The 21,977-nt window shown below is 32.7% G+C and overlaps 3 protein-coding genes across 3 annotated transcripts; all 3 read right to left on the bottom strand.

The window, feature by feature from the left end:
- Positions 1–3,242: 3,242 nt before the first annotated feature.
- Positions 3,243–4,669, bottom strand: LOC133202475 (uncharacterized). Its single transcript, XM_061338317.1, has 3 exons — positions 4,419–4,669; positions 4,167–4,215; positions 3,243–4,010 (listed from the first exon to the last, which is right to left on the bottom strand). The coding sequence occupies exons 1-3, from the start codon at positions 4,626–4,628 to the stop codon at positions 3,535–3,537; spliced, it is 735 nt and encodes a 244-aa protein (XP_061194301.1). The 5' UTR covers positions 4,629–4,669; the 3' UTR covers positions 3,243–3,534.
- A 9,597-nt stretch (positions 4,670–14,266) lies between these two features.
- LOC133202984 (CD40 ligand-like) lies at positions 14,267–16,071 on the bottom strand. Its single transcript, XM_061338836.1, has 4 exons — positions 15,699–16,071; positions 15,552–15,588; positions 15,162–15,266; positions 14,267–14,979 (listed from the first exon to the last, which is right to left on the bottom strand). Exons 1-4 carry the CDS (start codon positions 16,062–16,064, stop codon positions 14,555–14,557), a joined length of 933 nt encoding a protein of 310 aa, XP_061194820.1. The 5' UTR covers positions 16,065–16,071; the 3' UTR covers positions 14,267–14,554.
- A 3,929-nt stretch (positions 16,072–20,000) lies between these two features.
- Positions 20,001–21,628, bottom strand: LOC133203028 (tumor necrosis factor ligand superfamily member 15-like). The gene is made up of 4 exons (XM_061338886.1): positions 21,322–21,628; positions 21,118–21,160; positions 20,915–21,010; positions 20,001–20,806 (listed from the first exon to the last, which is right to left on the bottom strand). The coding sequence occupies exons 1-4, from the start codon at positions 21,538–21,540 to the stop codon at positions 20,382–20,384; spliced, it is 783 nt and encodes a 260-aa protein (XP_061194870.1). The 5' UTR covers positions 21,541–21,628; the 3' UTR covers positions 20,001–20,381.
- Positions 21,629–21,977: the final 349 nt, after the last annotated feature.

The raw sequence follows: 21,977 nt of genomic DNA, 5'->3' as shown, positions 1-21,977 counted from the left end.
AGTGCAAATGCATTTTACTTAACATGAAATTTATTTCTAACATGTGCAGTAAGACACAGCAGTGACTATTTAACTTTTGGCGCAATTGTAATTCCTCACTGATTCTTCAGATTTTATCTTCATTGCTTGGTTTTCCTTCTGTCGTTCGTCTTTTCAGCATATCAACCTTGTAAATTAAACAGTCACTGTTAATTTCATCACAGGGTGTGCACTAGGTGTGATGGATTCTATTAGATAAACAAGTGGATGACACGTGTTGACAAAAATAGAAACATTCTCTTGCACTCTCAAAACAATTTAAAATATAGCATTTCAAAGTAATTAAATGATACAAGACAGTCTTGTGCAAAATTGCTTTCGCTCGGTATCATCAGCATTATTTACCTGAATATACAACTACTTTGGATATCTTATAGTTTTTCTTCATTGCCATTGTTTGCAAACTCGGTTGAAATAGCCTAATACACGTTCATTGCATGTGGAGCAATAACGAGCGATATGGCGATGTATGGATTATCGAGTTTTGTGTCTTAATTAAAAGGTAAGTCTCTTTATCTTTCCCTCTCTTTTTTCATCTTTTCTGAAAAAAATATGCAAGAAAAGCTTGTACCCATGTTCAGTCGTATTGCGATGAAGCTATAGTTAGGATAATACTCTAGAAAATTAATCTAGACGTATTTAAAGGTGTTGAATCGACACATTTTACCCACCCATACGTTATCTTTACTTATAAATTTATAAATAAATCCAGTGCAAGAATCTTTTAAAAAGTAAGCATACAAAAAATTAGTTGTTTTGGTACTATTTATTGCAACGTTATTTATATAGTGCTTGCTGTTTACTGAACTTCAGATTTTGTATATATGAGTTGTAATTTGAGTTATGAATCACGCCGGTTTTGAACACAAAGGACCTTTACAAATGCAATTCTCTTATAAATATTGCAACGCACTAGGAAATTTTGTTGAATGTTTAGAAATTCTTTAAAGAGAAATTTGATGTATAATGTAGTAATTATTTCAAGTGAGATGGTTGGATAAACAAAACTAATGCATATCAATACACTGATGTTCTGTAATTCTTTTACATTACTCTTCAATTTTGAAACCAAAAAAAAAAACCAAAAAATTATGAGAAGCAAATAACAAAAATACGATAACCTTCAAATAATCTAGCTATATATAGAGACAGGTAGACATGGGTATATCCAATCTGATTAAAATACAGATCTCTACATAGCGCAAAGCGCAGAGAGCTTTGTGCTATGTAGAGATCTGTATTTTAATCAGATTGGGGGAATATCCGAAGGAATGATAGACGTTGTGCAGAAAATGAAAAATTAATATAAAAACTTTTTTCATAAATTATTGGAACCCCCCTCCATCATCTTTAAATATGTTCACTTATTAAGCGTCAATAACGTATAAGAGCTATATATAATCCAGGAAAATATATTTGTAAATCATCTGAACTTCGTAATCATATGTACACATGTATGGAAATATTGAATGTTAATCTCTAACTCCGTATAATGTAACCTCTTTAATATGACTATAGTATATGTAATGTACGACTGCATGTAAATATGAACTTTTTGCGCAATATATAATATGTATCCTGCAAATTATATGCCATAGGATCTATCTTGAGCAATAAACTGAAACTAATAAAATGTTACTAATCACACAAAAGAAAATTAAGTTGTATGTAAAACTGATTTTTAAAAAATGATTAGATATGTTAATTAGTACCGAGCAGACAATAGAAAATCTGCCAAAACGTATAACTTCAAATAAAAATATATAGTTTGTAATCAAGGTTACCAATGCAATAAATAAAGCAATAGCAAAACCATTGTTAACCTGATAGATGCATCACCTAAAACGAAGATGTACGTTGTTTTCATAACTCTAAAAAGATCGTTGTACCTAGAGAAAACGTTGTAGTCTATCTTAAATTAACCCTTTTTAAAGTTTGGCATTATTTAAATTTTCCTCGGAAACTTATTATAAAGCTTGACCTATAAAAGTAAAAAATAGGAAGTAGTATTTTTTTTTAGTTGTAACAATATTATATGATATCGATTAAAACTTAAACACGTAAACGTTCTTTTTTTTTTTTTAGTGGTTTTAGTGGTGTATATACGTATCCAGATGAATATATATATTTTATGTGTCAATTTATTATTATCTCGTTTGCATACTACACTGCAAATGACGAAACAAAATTCCACTGGCACATACGTGGAAATATTTAAAATTGTCGTTGGTATTGATCTTATTTTATTTTCGTAGTTCTTTAGTACCCCTTTACTGTATGCAAAAATAGCATGCAGATATGAAGATACTTTTACAAATGATATTCTAAATCTCACACAAACGATTTAAGAATGAAATAACATATTCCAATTTCTTTAAAATACTAATGCATAAAATCTTAAAGAACTGAACACGAAGGGATTCAACAAAACTGTAAAGACAAAAAGTGAACAATATATGGAATAGCGCAGCTTTAAATATTGATACATGTGAAACATTTGAAAGGATTTTCTGAAATGATCATAATAAATGTTCCTTCCTGTTATTGTGCGACTCTTTCCGATTATTTTATCATTATTATTTTTTTGTAATACGAGGGTTTTATAAATGAAATCATCTGAAATGTTTTTACTTTGTAAATGGAAAACATTGTCAGCTAGGGAAAAAGTAAAGTTTCAGCAGCCTTAAAAGACGAAAAAGGAAACACCCAAACAAAAATAGAAAACAAAGAACTCAAGTCAGATAATAAGTATTTTTAGCTACCATGATACATATTGACAATGATATATTAACAAATACAAAATGTATAGCATCAATATGAATATTCTTTAAAAAAAAGTTTACAATAAATTACTTCTGTCGTCATAAAAATGGAAGCAAAATAAAGGTCAAAGAAGCAAGTATTACGTTTCAGCAAATAAATACAGCTATTATAAAAACTCAATGATTTTATACATTGATTAACAATAAATATCAGTAATCACTATGCCATTCAAGTTGAAAAAAGCACGAACTTATGACACAGACTAAGAACAGGGACTTATATACTATACAGGCCCCTGCTAAGAATTCAGTTTTGTAGAAGATACAGAGAAGAAATTATACCAGTCTTATAAAAATTTAGAGTGCCACAAAGTAGCTGAAAATAATGTTTAATCAGTAAAACGTTCTATACTTTGAAATGTTCAACATGAAAGGAGTGTTGCATATCATGGTTGCTGCTATGTAACATCTTGTTAGCTGCAGAATTGTAGCTCTCCGGAAAAAAAAAATACATGTATATTGACAGACCGGAGAGCTACAGTTCTGCAGGAGAGCTACAATTCTGCAGCAAACATCTCGTCAAATACGTCAGTGAAAAAAGAAAACACACATGTACACGCAAATGAAACATATAAAGATGGGACGATAAAATTGAAAGACTTAATGTATATCACAGTAATTTGTATAAGTAAACATTTGTATAAATATATGTACATATACACAACAAAAATGATCATAACATATACAACCCAAATACATTTGCACTAGGATTTTTAAACAGTAATGTGTGGCTTAGTTTAACATAAACTTCATCCTCTTGATTCAGCAGAAAATCAGCACCCAAGTAGATGTGTTGATAATTATTTTGGGGGCTCAATACTGCCCAGTTAGACAGAGGCCGACTCAATAAAATCTCTTCATCTTTTAATATGTTGTACTTCATTACTACAATAGATGCCTCCTTTGTACTGTTTAAAAGAGAAATATCAAACATTGCATACACGTGATATAAACCAGCCAATGGCACAACTAAACGGCCCTGACGTAATGCCATGCCGTTGATGAGGTAGCACATGTTGTCATTCCGCCATGATTTTACAGTTTTCATTGTTGAGGTTTTATCCTGATTATTCTCTGTATCCCCTGAAAGTTTTGCTGCGGGTTTATAGTAGGTTGACATATCATGGTAGCTGCTTAGGATACGAATGTCTATAAAGAGCAGAATATATACTTGTTAAAATCATTGTTTTAGAAAAACAGATCTACAATTAGAATTCCATTTTCGATTAATTTCCTCATTCATAAATTTACATTTTCATCATAAAGGAAATAAACAATGTGGTTTTTCTACGAGGATTTTTGTACCTGAAAATCCTTTGTATTTTCCTGATGTCTCCGTAGTTCTTTCATAGAGCTAATAAAAAAAATTGAATCAGTTACAATTAACATATTACATTTTATATAAGATTTATTTAAGTAATCAGTTAAAGACAAAGAAAAAAAAAACGTCAAAATTTTGTAAAGCTCTTACTTTAAATTAAATAAGACCAATACATGGACTGGCAATTAGAAAGAAATGATAATTACTAGTATATACTTTGATAAACGAGTACACACCTTTGTAAGGTAACCCTGGAGACCCTCTACCTGACAATCACAACATATTGCATTCTCTCCAGTCTCACAAGGTAAACACATTCGTGTACAGTTGTTGTATTCACGGGAAGACATAGACAGTAATAGTACGGAATTTATGACCAAAACAGCCAGGTTTAGAACTCCTATTAAAATAACTAGAAAAGAAATAAACATGGCTGTGTTGGTCATTTTGCAAGTTAAAGGTAAGAATTTGTATACTTCGTACACGATTAAATTGACATACATTCTATTTATAGACTAAGTGTAATGTTCTATACTCATCTACACAAAAATTCCTTTCAGGTAGGTGTGCTGTGATAAATCATAAATATAGTTTTCTTTCTTCTTTTTTTTCTTTTTTAGAAAAAGAAAGAAAGAAAAATGTTAGTTTCTCAATGTTATCAATGTTTTTAGATTATTTTTCTTTTCATCGTGTAATTTGAATATTCTTTACATGTAGTTGTGAAATACAAATTATCAGAAAGTAAATGAGAACCATTAACTTGAAATTTAATTATTTTTCCATACTCAGGTCTAAAAGTTTGGCGGTCGTTTTGGTTGATTTCCAGAAAAGAAATATGATAGGTATGAATGGCCTTGTCATTGTGTGTCCTTCATATGATATTTTCACATTCAAAGTGCAGGAAATTAAAAATGTCAAGTTGTTCTATAGTGGAATTCTACGTTAACTATTTTAAGTATACAATGTGAATAACTTTAAAGGGAAAATTAAGTAGTTGGACCTTAATTTTTATGCAATTATACTGGGGTGCATTCTGCAGCTTAAACCCTAGGCACCTGAATATCATGCATTCTTTTAAAAAATGTAAATAACTGTAAATAAGTGGAGTAATTGAAAAGGGAATAAAAAAAATAATGCAATATATAAATATATTTAAAACTGTCTAATTACATGCGTATAAGCATTGTTTCATCAGAAATTTGTGGTATTTCTTTTCACAATTCATAAATATCTAAAATACAGCCATGCAAGACAGAAGAGAAATATAAAGCAAAACTCAGATCTCTTGGATAACAAAGCTTTCGTTCTGTATTTTATTTTCTAATTTGCGTCGTTTTTAACTTTCTCTGAAACGAACCTGTAATTTAAATCTCATGATAATACCATCGAATTTATAATAAAACAGATTATTTCCAAATATTATACATGTAGCACACACACACTCACACATTGACACACACTAAAACACTTTCCAGCAATGAAGTTTAGAATTTATAAATACTAATTATCCAACTGCATCTTACACACATGTATCTATCAAAAAACTAAAGATCAAAAACGAATAAAGATAAACGGTAACTATAATTTGTTGTCATTGTCAGAGCAGATAAGAATCACAACAGTCTCATAGTGCAGGTTACAGTTCATCTACCATACAATTAGAAGTGTATATTATAGATTGTATACATTTAAAATGACTCAGACTTTTAACGATTACCCCAGTCAAAGCCCCTATAGCTAAATAATTTAGTGCAGGTTACAGTTCATCTACCATACAATTAGAAGTGTATATTATAGATTGCATACATTTAAAATGACTCAGACTTTTAATGATTACCCCAGATCTTGATAAAAATATATTTATTTTGGGTTTTACCCACACTATAAGTGCGTTTCTTCACAACTTGGAGCTTTTTCAGAACTAACAGTGTCAGGGCCACATGTAAATGTAGCATTCTGGAGAGTGCCTCTTTTTTCAATTATTTTTTTTCGATGCCACCAAAAACACATTCATATAATATCGCATAAACATGTAATTGTTATTTTCTAAAAACTATAACATCAGAAGGAACACCATATACTTACCAAATGGGGAATTTTGAATAGAGCATTCATTGCATAATTTCGTCATTAGACATCTGTATACAAGTATGAATGCAGTAAAGAATACAAAAACGAAAAATACGAATAAGAACATGAACAGGGCAAAAACAGGGACGATTGGAAACACCAGAGCTGGAATCAGGTGCCTTGGAGGAGTAATGAGTTGCATCATAAATATGTTACAACAATGTGCTGTCATTAGAAATAAACAAAAAATCTCTCATAGACATTCCTGTCAGTGGGAAATTTGTTCTTATAACGAAACATTTTTCTCCGTATAACGAAACATTTTTCTCCGTATAACGAAACATTTTTCTGTAAAATTGCAATAGATCAATGAGAGCAAGACATAAATTCTGGGGTATCAATGTTCATAACAAGTAAAATACATGTTGTTTTTTTTTAAATAAACAAATCACAATGAAGTTTGAATTCATTCATACCTGCTGAGAAAACATGTCATGGTCACTTATAGAGAAATGAGTGCGAGCGGATGACGTCATTTTGATCCAAACAGATATAAGAGAAAACAACATCAATACTAATGGTATAAATTTAGCCCATTCCCCAGAATCAGTAAAATATTATTTCAAATTTCCATTCTGGGCGTCATTGTTTTGTTGTATTTACTTGGACATAAATCCATTAATTTAGGATCTTAAGCTACACATTTTATTTTGAGTGGAATTTTAATGTGAACAATTATGAACAAAAATTCAAGAATGTCTAGTAAATTGTGTTTTTTTATTATCGAATTTTGATCATTTGCAACGTGGAGAAAATGTGGACTCTCTCAAGAGGTAAGTTTCTTTCTCTTGTTATTAAAAGACAATTGAATTCAACTACAGTGTATGTATGCATAGTATGGATACATATATCACATTTTTTTCATAAACTCCTTCTTTGTTCAAATACTAGTTAACATTACATTACCTTTTATTGCCTGATCATTCAATTTTTGAAATTGCTCGTATATAAGAATATACTACTGGGAAATTTTAAAGTTTTTAACGTATTCTTTTGAAGATTCAACATAAAAAAAATCAGAAAAAAACTTTATGGAAATAATTCCTTTCGTTCGCCTTTGTATACTTATTAAATCAAGTGGATATTTTTCTTATTTGTATGGCTAGAAATCAAATGCCTGTTCGTGTGGTATATAGGTATGAATAAGTTAATCTTTGCTTTGAAAAAAAAAGAACATTAAAGTTCACCCTTATATAACCTTATCTATCCGATTTTATGAAACATAAATCATTTAAACTAAATTAAACACAAAGAAAAGCATTCATAGTCATTCGAGACCTGTTAACTTTATTTCTTGAATCATTTCCAAAATCAACTTGGTATACACTACAATGTAGTAACCTCCTACAGGTGTTTGACATTTCAGAGTGCAGGCGAGTAGATATTTTGCAAAATACGTAGGTTTTTTTCCCCTAAATATCCTTGATAGCATATCAGTTTTGAAAACAAAATTGAACCACTATAAAAAGACAGGATGCTATTTGTTTTCCTGTTCAATTTAAAGCCTTATTCATTTGATACTCTCCCCCTTTCCCTCGAATTGTTCTTCACAATAATATTCTTACCATTTAGGTAAGACAACGCAGTTTTCAATAAAATGATGCAGCATCGATAAACAAGCTCCTTGGTGAAGAAACAAACTAAAGATTGTTAGTGTATATATATTCTTTAGAAATACATGTACACTATTAAAAGCGATTGCAATTTTAAAAGAATAACTACTATATACAAATGATACGAAAACACCGATCACTTACAAAAATATCATTAATATACATATGATTACAATGAAAATACTGAAAGACGATGGATACAAGAAGAGGACAAGAGAAACAACTGTCTACTTTATTAGGAGGTCTTATGTTATAATGTTCTAAAGTTCTGTATCAGGATTACGAGTTCAATTGTTTATAAGTACCCTAAAAAGACCAAATGGTTTCCAGAATATTTCATCTTTGTTATGGCACAGCTTGAGACAAGGAAAGAGGGAACACAAACGAGCCACGAAGCTTTATTTTGCAACAGCTTTACAGATGTCCCAAAAATAGAGCTTCTCTCATGTCTCGTGAATCACTTGATAACTCAAGTATTCACTTAAAGGAATAGAAGTATACTTGATTAGTGTTTGCATTGAGAAGACCAATTCAATAAAGAAGTTCACTGTAAGTATTAAACTTAACATAAAAAGCACGCACATAGTATTATGTAGGGGGAGCTGGCCCCCTTTTTTTAGTATGAAAATGTTCATGGAAAAGACCCCACTTTTTTAAAGTACAGTCTACGTTGTGTTCATATTTCTTTTCATGTTAAAGAAATTGGATCCAACCCTCAACACCCCCACCCTCCCCCCCACCCCCCAAAAAAGCCCACCCAACCCTCCTTCCACGAGATTTTGGAGATTGAATTTATTTTTATGAATTTTTATTTTTGCTTGTCAGAGATTTTTCATGTAGGTTGTCAATTATTTTTCTGACTGCACCCCCCCCCCCCCTTTGAAATATTAAGTAGACAACATCGATGCCACGCACATACTCTGCAAAATAGATCCTTTTATTTTAAGATATATTTCATAATACTTAAATATTTTCATGAAGCAATTAACAAGAACTTCTTCCCTTTAAATTTGATTCATATTTCGTCATAATAATGATTCTGACAAGTCTAATTTATTTTTTTTTATTGTGAATGAATGTGATATTCTGTCACATTCGTGTATATTCCGAAGCTTTTATATGTGACATCGTAAGCGTCTGTCTGAAATCTATATCTTGAATTTTTTTGTGATTTATTCGTCGCAAAATAGAGTATAAGAAAAACCCCCATTAAAAGCTATTTTTAACATTTATCTTATTACAGTGTATATTATCTAAATTGCGAGCTCCATTTTCAGTGTGCATTACATATATAATACACCTTACACCTGGACCCTACATGGAAATGACCTACATATACTTATAATTGTTGGATTATATTTATGCAAAGTATTATTTGAATCAAATTTTGACGATTTAAAAAAATCAAAGGACGCCGGATTTCTTTGACATCTGAGTGACTACTCTTTGAATTTTTAATCCTGAGCTTTGAAGTAAAATAAAAAGCAAACAAGGCAATTACACAATATGTATGTATATATAGATAAAATTAGTAGGAAAATCCAGAATGTTAAGGTTATACACTATAGCCCATATCATGCTTAAATAGGTCACTGGTTTGTTTATATTGAAACCCGTCCAAAATCGATAGACAAATTCAAAATATTTACTTATACTTAATATTGTATAGCATCATATATATATATATGTTACAAATCAAGCTCAAAATATTTCCCTGATTTTGTTATAAAGTTTGGATCAGCTTATACATAACAGATTGCATGTATACATACTATTATGTGAATGCGTAAATAATAGCACTAACTACAGGGTCTTTTCGTCAGTTTATCTTCAAATATGTACAATGTAGACAAGCTAGCTAAGCCAGTGACATATTAATAATGAATTTTATAGGTTAATTTTTATTTTACTCTTTTAAAAATTACCGAACTTAATTTTCATTCGATGTTTCCCTCTATTAGTATATGTGATAGTCTTATATCGATTCTTTGTCATGAAATAGAGACAATTTTGACAAACATGTTTACTGAATAAAAAGCAAAGTCAATTTAATAGCGATCCGATATTTTTGTTTTAATTTATAAATATATAGTAGATATTTTTGGATAAGCTAATGATAAGGATCGGGTACTTTATTTTAACTACATACAACCTATAATTTTTATCTATGAATTATTAAACCCATGATCAGTTATTTAAGCTTCTATGGACTTTAGCCATTTAAAATATTCCATTATTGAAACAAGTATTCATAAAACAATCACTGAACTCTTGAACCCTATTGTTCGATTATAAATATGATACAGGTAAAGTTAAAAACTACCTAAACGTTTGGCTGCACTTTCTTAAAAATTTAAAATTTTAGTATTATCTCCCTATGCTATACAACAACAATTGTCTTGCTCTCATTTTTGACACGTCAAGGGGGTAAAATGACTGTTCATTTGTTTATCTTATCCCCTCAAAAATTCAAACAAACAGAGAAAAAAAGTACATTTTTGGTTGTACATCACGTGTATATGTATGTGTCATTTTGTTTGTGTTGGAGAGGATGATCTAAGTTGGTAAAACTTGTGTCCAATCTTATTGATTATGTTTCAATAAAATATGTTTAAATAAAAAAGAAGAAGAAAAAATGCCTAAGACCTGGAAGCCGATGTGAAGAATGTTTAGGTTTCTCTATCGGAAAATTTAGCAAGCATTATATCATTGATATACTTTACAAGAAAATGCGTTTTTGAGTAAAATGAGTTAAACCATTGCAGAATTTCTGAACGTCTACATTTTTCGAAATATATATTTTAAATCTAAAATCTAGTATCCCAAGTTGTATGGTAAAACTGAACGTTACCCAGTGTATTTATATGGAAATAAGATTAAGCTGTATAGATAATATTTACGTCTTGATAATAGATATACTAAACATAGGTAATCAAAGATTACGAAGCTCACCTCGACGAATGTTATCTACATGTAAAGCAAATTTCACATCATATTTTTTATCTAGTTAGGGTACATCCCAAGATCAATATCCATGCAAGTTTGATTTAATTATAGACCTGCTCAAAAAACTTTTGACCTGTTTAGTAATCAAGAAAATTTTGGTCAGTTCCAACATCCAAAGCAAGTCTGGAAGTTTTCATCCTTAGATGCACCATCTATGCAAGTTTAATCATAAAAGGCCATAATATTATATAGCTACTCAAAAAAAATTACCCTGGTCACTCATCTGGAAAATGTACGTCAGATTCAGAATCCAAAGCAAGTCTGGAAGTGTCCATCCCTAGATACAACATCCATGCTAATTTGGTTAAAATATGGCTAAAATTCACTCATGTGGAAAATCTAGGTCAGATCCAGCATTTGAAGCAGGTTGGTTAGTGTACATCCCTAGATGCATCATCCATGAAAGTTTGGTCGAGGTAGGGCTTATAGTTACTTGGGAATGGGACTACTCCTAAATCTATACCTGGTCTCACATGTGGAAAATGTAGGTCAGATCCAGCATTCGAAGCAAGTGTGGTAGTGTCCATCCCTAGATGCATCATCCATGCAAGTTTGATCAAGTTAGGGCTTATAGTTACTTAGGAATGGACCTGCTCCTAAAACTTTAATTTGGTCACTCATCTGGAAAATCTAGGTCTGATCCAGCATCCGAAGCAAGTTTGGTCGTGTCCATCCCTAGATGCATCATCCATGCAAGTTTGGTCCAGGTAGGGCTTATAGTTACTTGGGAATGGACCTGCTCCTAAAACTTTAACCTGGTCACTCATCTGGAAAATCTAGGTCAGATCCAGCATCCAAGCAAGTGTAGTAGTGTCCATCCCTAGATGCATCATCCATGCAATTTTAATCCAGGTAGGGCTTATAGTTACTTGGGAATGGACCTGCTCCTAAAACTTTAACCTGGTCACTCATCTGGAAAATCTAGGTCAGATCCAGCATCCGAAGCATGTGTGGTAGTGTCCATCCCTAGATGCATCATCCATGCAAGTTTGGTCCAGGTAGGGCTTATAGTTACTTGGGAATGGACCTGCTCCTAAAACTTTAACCTGGTCACTCATCCGGAAAATCTAGGTCAGATCCAGCATCCGAAGCAAGTGTGGTAGTGTCCATCCCTAGATGCATCATCCATGCAATTTTAATCCAGGTAGGGCTTATAGTTACTTAGGAATGGACCTGCTCCTAAAACTTTAACTTGGTCACTCATCTGGAAAATCTAGGTCTGATCCAGCATCCGAAGCAAGTTTGGTAGTGTCCATCCCTAGATGCATCATCCATGCAAGTTTGGTCCAGGTAGGGCTTATAGTTACTTGGGAATGGACCTGCTCCTAAAACTTTAACCTGGTCACTCATCTGGAAAATCTAGGTCAGATCCAGCATCCAAGCAAGTGTAGTAGTGTCCATCCCTACATGCATCATCCATGCAAGTTTGGTCCAGGTAGGGCTTATAGTTACTTGGGAATGGACCTGCTCCTAAAACTTTAACCTGGTCACTCATCTGGAAAATCTAGGTCAGATCCAGCATCCGAAGCATGTGTGGTAGTGTCCATCCCTAGATGCATCATCCATGCAAGTTTGGTCCAGGTAGGGCTTATAGTTACTTGGGAATGGACCTGCTCCTAAAACTTTAACCTGGTCACTCATCCGGAAAATCTAGGTCAGATCCAGCATCCGAAGCAAGTGTGGTAGTGTCCATCCCTAGATGCATCATCCATGCAATTTTAATCCAGGTAGGGCTTATAGTTACTTAGGAATGAACCTGCTCCTAAAACTTTAACCTGGTCACTCATCTGGAAAATCTAGGTCAGATCCAGCATCCGAAGCAAGTTTGGTAGTGTCCATCCCTAGATGCATCATCCATGCAAGTTTGGTCCAGGTAGGGCTTATAGTTACTTGGGAATGGGACTTGCTCCTAAAACTTTAACCTGGGACGCCGACGCTAACGCCGACGCCGACACCGACGCCGACGCCGGGGGTATAGCATAAGCTCATCTCGACTTCGTCGAGGTGAGCTAAAAATGGGACAAGTAGTCTATGGGTAGCTTGTTTACTTAATAATATTCTAAACGCAACAGGACTGTAATGTTTGGAATGACCATAATTTTCATAGTGTTAAATGGACTGCTACTTACGTAGCTACTACAATAAACCAAAAACTCAAAGATCAGTTTATACAAAAAAGCTATATTGACATAAATAATTTCTGTAACTTTATTACATACAGAATTTTTAAAACAAAGTTTGAATGTGAAGAATACTTAACTGTTTTTACCAAGATTCAGAAATATTTTTGCAAAATTTAGAACAAGTAACTACCGTCTTCCAATAGAAGTGGATAGATGGAATAATGTTCAAAGGAATAAAAGAACTAGTGTTATCTGCGCAATAATAATCAAATTAGAGACGAATTCACTACTTACTGGAATACATGTGTTATGTAATGTATAATATTCAAAAAGATTTTTTGTTACATCCAAATGTTATAAAACCCTGTAATTTGATGGCACTGATCCTACATTATTAAGAAAACTTTGTATATTTTTCACCAAAATTTGTGACATTGTCTGCACTTTTCAATCGAAATAATCTCTGCTCTTAATTCCAATTTGTTGTAAATATATGCATATGGTTTTTGAGAGAATTAAATATGACTGAATGAATGTACAAAGCTTTAATATACAACATGTAGTGATTATAGCCAGTTTTTATTTTGGAATTTTAATGGATACTATGATTGTTCTTAAATCACAAGAAAAGATTGTTCCATACGATTTGAGGTCTGTATTAGAATTAACGGTGCTTTTAGAATGGTAGAACTTTAGTAGACTTCAAATACGAAGTTTTTCCTTTCAATACTTGGTGGATAAATGTAATAAATCAACTATGCTACACACTTAATGAAATCAAAACTTCTTTCAAACTACATATGATCTTAAGATCAGGACAAAGAAAAGCAAGCATATGACATACATCAACAAAATGTATGATTCTCTTAAAACCTCTCAAAAATGTTTGGTTGTGTGTAAGTATTTAAAAAGTGCGTATTAATAATTAAGTGCAAATCGCTGTCACTGCCATCTCGATCAATATATCAAGTTTAAAGTCCAACAACCTTCAGATTCTTTAGGTGCTTCATAGCAGTGTAAATCAATAGGTGCGTCCTTGTATTTTAATATTAAAAGTTGGTGTAGATCTTCTGTACTTAAACATTACGTGTACCTGTTTTAAGTTTTCCAATGACATTGCAACCTTTTTAGGTAGTTGCTTATTCGCCAAGTTATCGATTTAGCAAACACAGTTTGACAAGCTAAAAGAAATATTGAATACAAGGAACAATATTAAATTTTTGTTTTATGTGCTGCCAATTTTTTTTAATGCATTTCAGGAAATTAAATGGTAAAAGATCATGAAATAAAAAAGATATACAGAAAATATCAAAAATATTAATGCAGAACAGCAAAACGAGCATACAATGTCACTTTCACTTAATATATGTACAGTATGAGTTTATGATTTTCACACATTCAACACTCGTGCGAAAGTTATTTAACTGTGAAAGATATATACGTTTGGCACATGTTTTATGGAATTTTTAGATTTACTCTTTTGTTTTTGTTTTTCAATCATTAAATCATGTGAAGACCAAAATAGTTACTATAACAAGATTCTGTCAATCGTTCAGGGTATGTAACTCGTACCATCACTTCCGTCCCTTTTTCTAAATAGAAAACAGCGCCGATATAACTCGTGCTATTGCTGGCTTTTAGATCAGACTGGAGCTCACACTTTGATTGCGAACTTTCGAGGAATTTTTCGGGAGGGTGATTTTTCATGTTTGCTCTCTGGTGATAGATAAAGTGGGATAAAGACATGTACATCGCCCTGGTATCCCCTTCATCCATTGTGGTGTTCATAAGAAATGTTACTTGGCTATAAATGTAGTAAAATCCTTTCTTGGAAACATTAAACCTTCCTGTGTCTGGGTTGTATGTAATTCCATTGTTAATGAAGGAATGAGGATCATCAAAATCCCATAATATATTCTCTTTTTCTGAAAAGATACAATAATGCAAGTCTTACTGAAAGTTTCATGCATTTTCCTAGACAAGGTATCTTTTCTTTTTCAATTATTAATCTTTTACTGACATTGAAAATCAAACAGTTCTGTTTAATATTTTGTTTTTCAGTTATATATATCGAGCATCTATTTTACGGCTTGAAGCTAGTGCATACTTTGTAAGGTTTCTATCCGCTTTACGTTGACAACTCTTGCTGCAAAATTTTTCTTTTCATCATCATAACGGGAACTTTGTGCACAATTAATCTCGAACTGTGGACCTTTGAAAAAAGATAAAAGTTAACAGTGAACAATTCAGCTGATATCAGTTGAAATACAATTATCATATAAATAAACAGGTATATGATATTGAAACTGTTTAAAGTATATTGCATGAATTGTTATTTATCACGTATAATAAAAGGGGGAGGGGGTTAAACATGCTATGATTGCAATGAATCACCAGATTCACATCTAAGTTTATATGAATAAACTCAATTTAAGTGATTTAATACCATGCTGATATTAGCTAATTTTACAAAACCCTTGTGATTATATATACTCACTTCTCGCTCTATCTTCCCTGTATTTTCTTGTTACAAACTAAAAAAAAAAAGATAAAAAAAATTAGCTAGCACTGTGATTTTTGCGCAAAATATGGCTGTAAATAATATCAGCAAATGTAACGTTACAGCCTTATATCAAAAACTTACAAGGTTCACTAAGCTTTGGAGTGTATCTTGGGAGTTTGCACAACAAACCCTTTGTCCTTTAGTATCGACAGTTTCCGAGAAATTCACCAGATTGTAGCTGTCATCGTCCTTATGGAGAGAAAGATCGCCACATGGAAGGCACAGGGCTTCAGGACTCGGCACGAGTTGTCTTTCGTTGCGATCGTTTTGCCACACAATAACAACAGTCAAAGCGATAATTAAAAGTAATAGATTTAGAATCATTAGTACTATCGCCAAATTTCGCCATCGCTGATTATGTTCCGCAGCAGTTTTTTCTTGATGAACTTCCGTTTTCCCTCCGTCTTCTGATTTAATAAATTTGGCGATCTCCTCTTTAGACTCCATTTTGTTACGCACAGGCCCTCGATCTAAATGTAAACACAACGATATCAACCGAAGCGGAAAGTAGGCTAAACCGTCTCTGGCTAAACTAGACATCTGGATATATTTAGAAATACGCACACTGGAATTTCCTATCGGTTTTTTGCAAAGTTTTAATACTAGGAATTTTGCCAGCCTAATGATATCTTGTAAAATATATGAATTGTATCACCTTTTGAGAAAAAAGAAAAGTACTTTATAAATTGATGAAAAATATAAAAATACTTGGCTAATTAAAAAAACATAAAATTATAGATCTCTATGGGAAGTGTACATGTGAACCGATTGTTTCTGAATTTTAATATAGAGAAAAAATTATAACTTAATTTAAATTATATTAATTAATGAATAAGGTCACAAGTTGCACGTGCATGTATATATACATATCTATAATGTAGTAGTATCATAATATAATATTTAACAGATTTGTTTTTGAGAAAGACTGACATATCCCCGATTGGCAGTTCGATAATGGCCATTTTTTTCCTTTTAAAATTAAAAAGATGGAACTCCAAGGCCGTGAGGTCTAAGATGTTTATTCCTAAATTCTTGTCAGAAAGATATGTATATACGAGTGAAGTATGAATGTCCTTGCACTAACCGTTCAGATTGAGTTTTAATGCCCAAGATTTAACTTTCTCAAGAGTAGATAAAACTCCAAGGTCAAAGACATGGTATCAAAAATGTGAGTACTCAAAGAAGGGCTTGTCACAAGGAACACACATGTATGTGAAATATAAAGCCCTAGCACCAACTGTTACAAATTATGGCCAAGATTAAAGTTTTTTGCGGAAAAACTGACAGACAAAAACAATATTCCCCCGAATCTCTGATTACGGGGGCATAATAAAAAGAAAGAGAAAGAATTATCTATTGTCGGAATTCGGAAACCACGTACGTACGTATGCATGTATACCTGTATAGGTGCGTTGTGAGAAACCAATTGTATAGTCGTGACTAACTAACCTCAAACATGCACTACACGGTCAGATATACAATCCTAAGAGAAAATGACTCAAATTAAAGGTTGATATGGTACAAAAGTGTCTTACCCGGTACTTGGATTACTTCTTTTTTCATTAACTGTACATAACTATAAGAACGTATAATAAGATATTTATTACCATAACAATACCAGCCAATCTAATGAAAAACACTTTTATATATATATATATATATATGATTTAGCGTAACACCAGGACCATTTCAGTTTATGAATCATTTACTAATTCATTTTTTTTTGGTCTCACAAGCAGAAATTCATTCTTTAAACAATACAGGTAAAACTTATTCAAATACAAATATATGGAAACACTTTGTCACATGTAACATGATAATAAATAGATATCTTTTTTTTTTTTTTTTGTTTTCTTGTTGCACGGCAGTTTAGCAAAGAAAAAAAACCCAATATTTCACTATTAAGTAAATTCATTAAAGAAGATATAATCTCAAACTTTTCAAAGTATGGAATATAACCTTTTTATTTCTTTGTGATCAATCTTCCACGTACGTGGTAACAATCAGCCGGGTAATACATTTTTGAGTGATTTTATATTACTTAAACATTACAGTTAGAACCAATCATCGTGTTGACTGTAATGTCACCAGTAATCTTGCAACGCCATTTAGACCAATATCGGGACATATAATCTCATATAAAAACTTAGAGGGACACTAAGTTTTTTTTATTTAATTGCATGTGCAACACCTTTTTTACCACATTATTTTCTTCACATTTTCAAGTATTTGTGCACTTTCTAAATTTTACACAGTGTGCATATAAAATCCCCCTTTTCTCATTGAAAATAATTGGTGGATTTGAAAGCAACTAACGATCCGTGTTTTCGTTAACAGTACTATAATCACACCTGTAATCGACCATTCGAGCTGCCTATGTTTCTTTTTTTCCTTCAATTTTTTAACTTAAAGTATGTTTTCCCAGAAAATGTCGATGCACATATTTGATAAACTACACTGTAGGTCTGATAGCATGATTTTAAATGACACATTTTTTTTTCACGGCCACCAGTGGTTTCGACCCCTTGATGTTGTGAGAATATTTTACAACTTGAAAGTGAAATACATGATCTGTTTGGGGTGGGTTGCTGTTGGAATTTAAAAAAAGTTAAGATTTAGTATTTAATATAGTTATAATATACATAGTTTATTTAGAATATAACTTTGGGCATCATACAGCCCATCAGTATACAATTATTACATATTTTACACTAATTAGACTCCCAGAGTTTAAAGGGGGGGGGGGGGCTATAGTTATATAAGAAATAATATATTTATAAGCATAACATTGCAATTTTTGTTTACAAAAACATGTTATTATTCATCATATGTTTTGCTTCAAAATTTTACAATTGTACATCAATTTTCAAAATTCTAGATAATGACATCATCATGATAAAATTTAAAGTCGTCATTTGATAACTGATATCTGACATTATCTTTTGTATCATCTGTGATAGATGTAAACATCATACGAACTACATATGATTACAACACATACAGTTGTATGTGAACATTGAATTATCAATCATTATCTACATTATTATATTACTCCCTCGCACCTCCCCCCTTCTCTCTCGCTCTATATCACAACTAAGGAATTATTTTGGATCGGATCTAGCTTGGATTCGAACTCACCGCTTAACTGCAACCGGCGCAAAGCAAGACCGCTTGAAAGTGCATTAAATAAAAGGAAGTTTGGGGAACTCTTCGAAGCTTCTTAACACACCAAGACATTGTTATATTTTGTGTTTAAAATCAATGTCCATGCCACATAAATCTAAAATCTTAGATAATGCATTTTAATCATTGGGGTGCCATTTTGCAAAACAATGTATATAGTAAGCAAATCTTATCCATATCCTCCGGATACAAAGGCAATGAAGATGACTTTGGCATTTAATGTAAGTCACATGACTAAAATCAGCACCTTTGAATTTGGAAAGACGAAAAATGTAAACATAAAGGATTTGTCAGAAGCGTCCACCCTCTAAAAATCATGACTATAATACTAATACTCATGTTATCTACAGTTTCCGATTTATTCAGTCATGCTGCACGATGTTAGGATGAAACTAACCTCTTCAGCACACTCAACGTCTCATACATCTACTTTTAACATTACAGCGATTAGTAATTATTATACACATGCATATCTAATCTTAACCCTCTGCATTTAATACTAAAACTTTTCCGCTTATTTATTTTCAGTATTAACCCTGTCCTAATCTATAATAGACTGTCTTGCTCAGGTAAGCATCTCCATGAGAGAGAGAGAGAGAGAGAGAGAGAGAGGCTCATTCTACTTCTACACATAGACTTTACAGATAGACTTCATTTACGTGGTATCGACTTCAAATACAAGGAAGAGGAAGTGCCTTAAAGCAGTCATAAATGTTATTCCCCGTCGATCTTTCACCACCTATAATTAGGTTTTACACTGTCTGATACTTCCCCGTCATTCAATTCTAAATAATTTAATATCAACAATAAATTAAATCCGGATGTCCTCCTTCGGTAATTAGCGAAGTCAGAATGGGGCCTTGGATATAGGAAACTATGTACCTTGACAATTCTCAAGACATAAACATTAATGATGAATAAATCTGAGCTTTTATTTAATTATTCAGAATTTTCAATCAGAGAAAAGACAAATTAATAAATTGTCAGTCATAAAGAGAACAAGGATTCCCTTAACTATTGTTCCATCGATTTTAAGCTCCGACCACAACACAAAATTCATTTTTTGGGAAAAAAGGTGGGATTTTGCAACGGGAAATGGGGCCCAATTCGGCCCTACCTGGGGCAGTGGAAAATCCCTGGAAGTGCATGTAACACCTGCCTCTGTAGTTCATTATTTTTAATATTAAAAAAAAAACTATATACCTTTTCTGTATTTCTTTTTATTAATATTTTCTTTTCCTAAAAATCAGACATACGTTTTTACAAAATATTGAGAGTTCATGTTTCTCATGCTAGTAACAAATGTATTACCCGCTTTTCTCAAACAATGATTTAAGCCATAGCATGTTCACAATGCATAAAATCATTGGCACCGTTTTGATAAACTTACGCATCAAACACATAGAAATGAATATAACTCAAATGCCTATTTCTGATCAAGAAAAGGTCGAAAAACTTGGAGCTAGGCATTATGTACCTATCATGCCGTATTTTCTTCAGTTTTCTGAAGATGGGGGTTAGTTACGGAGACCGGGATACAAACTCAGTGGTGGTTCTTCATTCAATTGGTGGCAATATAATTCATAGCATGTGAAGCCCAAACACGTTTCTGGATGGATTTTTGATGTAGGTCAGGTTAGATACCTTGAGATACACCTCATCCCCAGCTTCAAGGTGAACATCAGCCCCCAGAAAAGACTGATAAACCATAAACTGGCGGTTGGCGGACCTCTCATATGGGCGAAGGGTCTCGATTAGGCCCTCCTCGTCTGGTTTAAGGATATTATACTTGTAGAACCTCATGGTGATGGAGCTTGGCATATCAGGAGGCATCGAAGCCTTGTCGTCATAGGTCTGATGAAGGTCAAGGAAGCCATAAAGGTGGTAGAATCCCGTCGCTGGAACAACAAGACGGCCATTTCGGTACTCCATTCCATTCTGCATCAGGCAGTTGTTTCCATCTTTGTCCCATTCTCGTACTGGATATAAATCTCGTCGGCCGCCATCTGTTGGAAAAAAAGCTTTTTCATGACAATACTTGATCCCACTTGCCCCAAACACAAATATTTCAGTGGATTAATTGCACATGGCATTTTTATGATATTTTCACGTACCATATCTAGTGCTTATTTTTGAACCAGTGATGTGCGCTGTTGGTTTGAGGTTCCAGCTTACGTCCATGTATGGTGTCAAGTTCGGCATTTGTGTTTCTGCACAGAAAAAAAGAAAGATTTAAGTTGTTTGCTTTTTTCATGTTTCTGTTAGCATTTATTTACATATTTTTGTCTGACATCCAACTTTTGCAACTTCTGTATACCTGTTTTCCTTTGCTTCTCTGTTGTTAGTGTATCATTAAAGGTCTAAAAATACAATAGGTATAATAGAAGTAAAACGCATTACTGTGTGCACAGCTAAATAATTCAATCCGTTGCGCTCTATTTATCGCATACAGCTGATACTTAAGCAGTTAAGGGGTCGATATATCACGTACACACAAGAAATGTTATAAATATATTTATACCTTTGTTAGAAAGCTCTTCAGTGTTGGAACGTGGCAACTGCAGCAAATTTTGTTTTTGTTGTCTGCACATGGAAGGCACAACTTTGCACACGTATCGTCCTTTCTGCCCGCCATATTCCACAACAACGCTAGCACGACTACAAGGACGATGACATCCGTCAGAAAAATAAATATAGCCATAACACGTATGTTGGCCAGACTTGGCAATCTCAACGCCATTTCTTGGATTTACGATGTAAATTCTCCAAGAAATCTTTAAAACCCGTTTTGGACGAACAGCGATCGACTCTTACGGCCGATCACTACTTTGTCTTTGTTTCAATAACTAAAAGTCAAACGGACTGGCATTCGTGATAGCGCTCCTCTAGTAACCGTGTCTCTTATATATAGACGGTATGATCACGTGGCTGCATTCAAGTCCTTTCATTCGTTTACTTCTTCGTCTATATAAATAACCCGATATACGCCTAGGATTTTTATCTTTCATAAATAAAATAAAGTGAAAGCGAAACTTTGTTAGAGCCATGTGAATATATCTCCCTTGATAATGTTGTACGATAAGAGTTTATTTTTATCAAAAGTATGCGGAACATTTATTTATTTAACTATTTTAAAATTATTTTATTTATTTAGGCCTATCATTTATTAAATATACG

This window comes from Saccostrea echinata, unplaced genomic scaffold, assembly GCF_033153115.1.
Source record: "Saccostrea echinata isolate AGI-Se365-2 ecotype Australia unplaced genomic scaffold, CSIRO_AGI_Sech_v1 ptg000047l, whole genome shotgun sequence".
Lineage (NCBI taxonomy): Eukaryota > Metazoa > Mollusca > Bivalvia > Ostreida > Ostreidae > Saccostrea > Saccostrea echinata.
This window is presented reverse-complemented; position numbering and strand designations above follow the sequence as displayed.

Excerpts from the sequence above, each read along its gene's own strand:
- LOC133202984 (XM_061338836.1), bottom strand. The coding sequence starts at position 16,064 with ATGGAGTCTAAAGAGGAGATCGCCAAATTTATTAAATCAGAAGACGGA. Across the intron at positions 15,267-15,551 it reads CAGGGAAGATAGAGCGAGAA|GTCCACAGTTCGAGATTAAT; the intron begins GTGAGTATATAT and ends CTTTTTTCAAAG. Across the intron at positions 14,980-15,161 it reads GCGGATAGAAACCTTACAAA|AAAAAGAGAATATATTATGG; the intron begins GTATGCACTAGC and ends GTATCTTTTCAG.
- LOC133202475 (XM_061338317.1), bottom strand. The coding sequence starts at position 4,628 with ATGACCAACACAGCCATGTTTATTTCTTTTCTAGTTATTTTAATAGGA. Across the intron at positions 4,216-4,418 it reads TCCAGGGTTACCTTACAAAG|CTCTATGAAAGAACTACGGA; the intron begins GTGTGTACTCGT and ends TTTTTTTATTAG. Across the intron at positions 4,011-4,166 it reads AAAATACAAAGGATTTTCAG|ACATTCGTATCCTAAGCAGC; the intron begins GTACAAAAATCC and ends TGCTCTTTATAG.
- LOC133203028 (XM_061338886.1), bottom strand. The coding sequence starts at position 21,540 with ATGGCGTTGAGATTGCCAAGTCTGGCCAACATACGTGTTATGGCTATA. Across the intron at positions 21,011-21,117 it reads AGAGAAGCAAAGGAAAACAG|AAACACAAATGCCGAACTTG; the intron begins GTATACAGAAGT and ends TTTTCTGTGCAG. Across the intron at positions 20,807-20,914 it reads AAAAATAAGCACTAGATATG|ATGGCGGCCGACGAGATTTA; the intron begins GTACGTGAAAAT and ends TTTTTCCAACAG.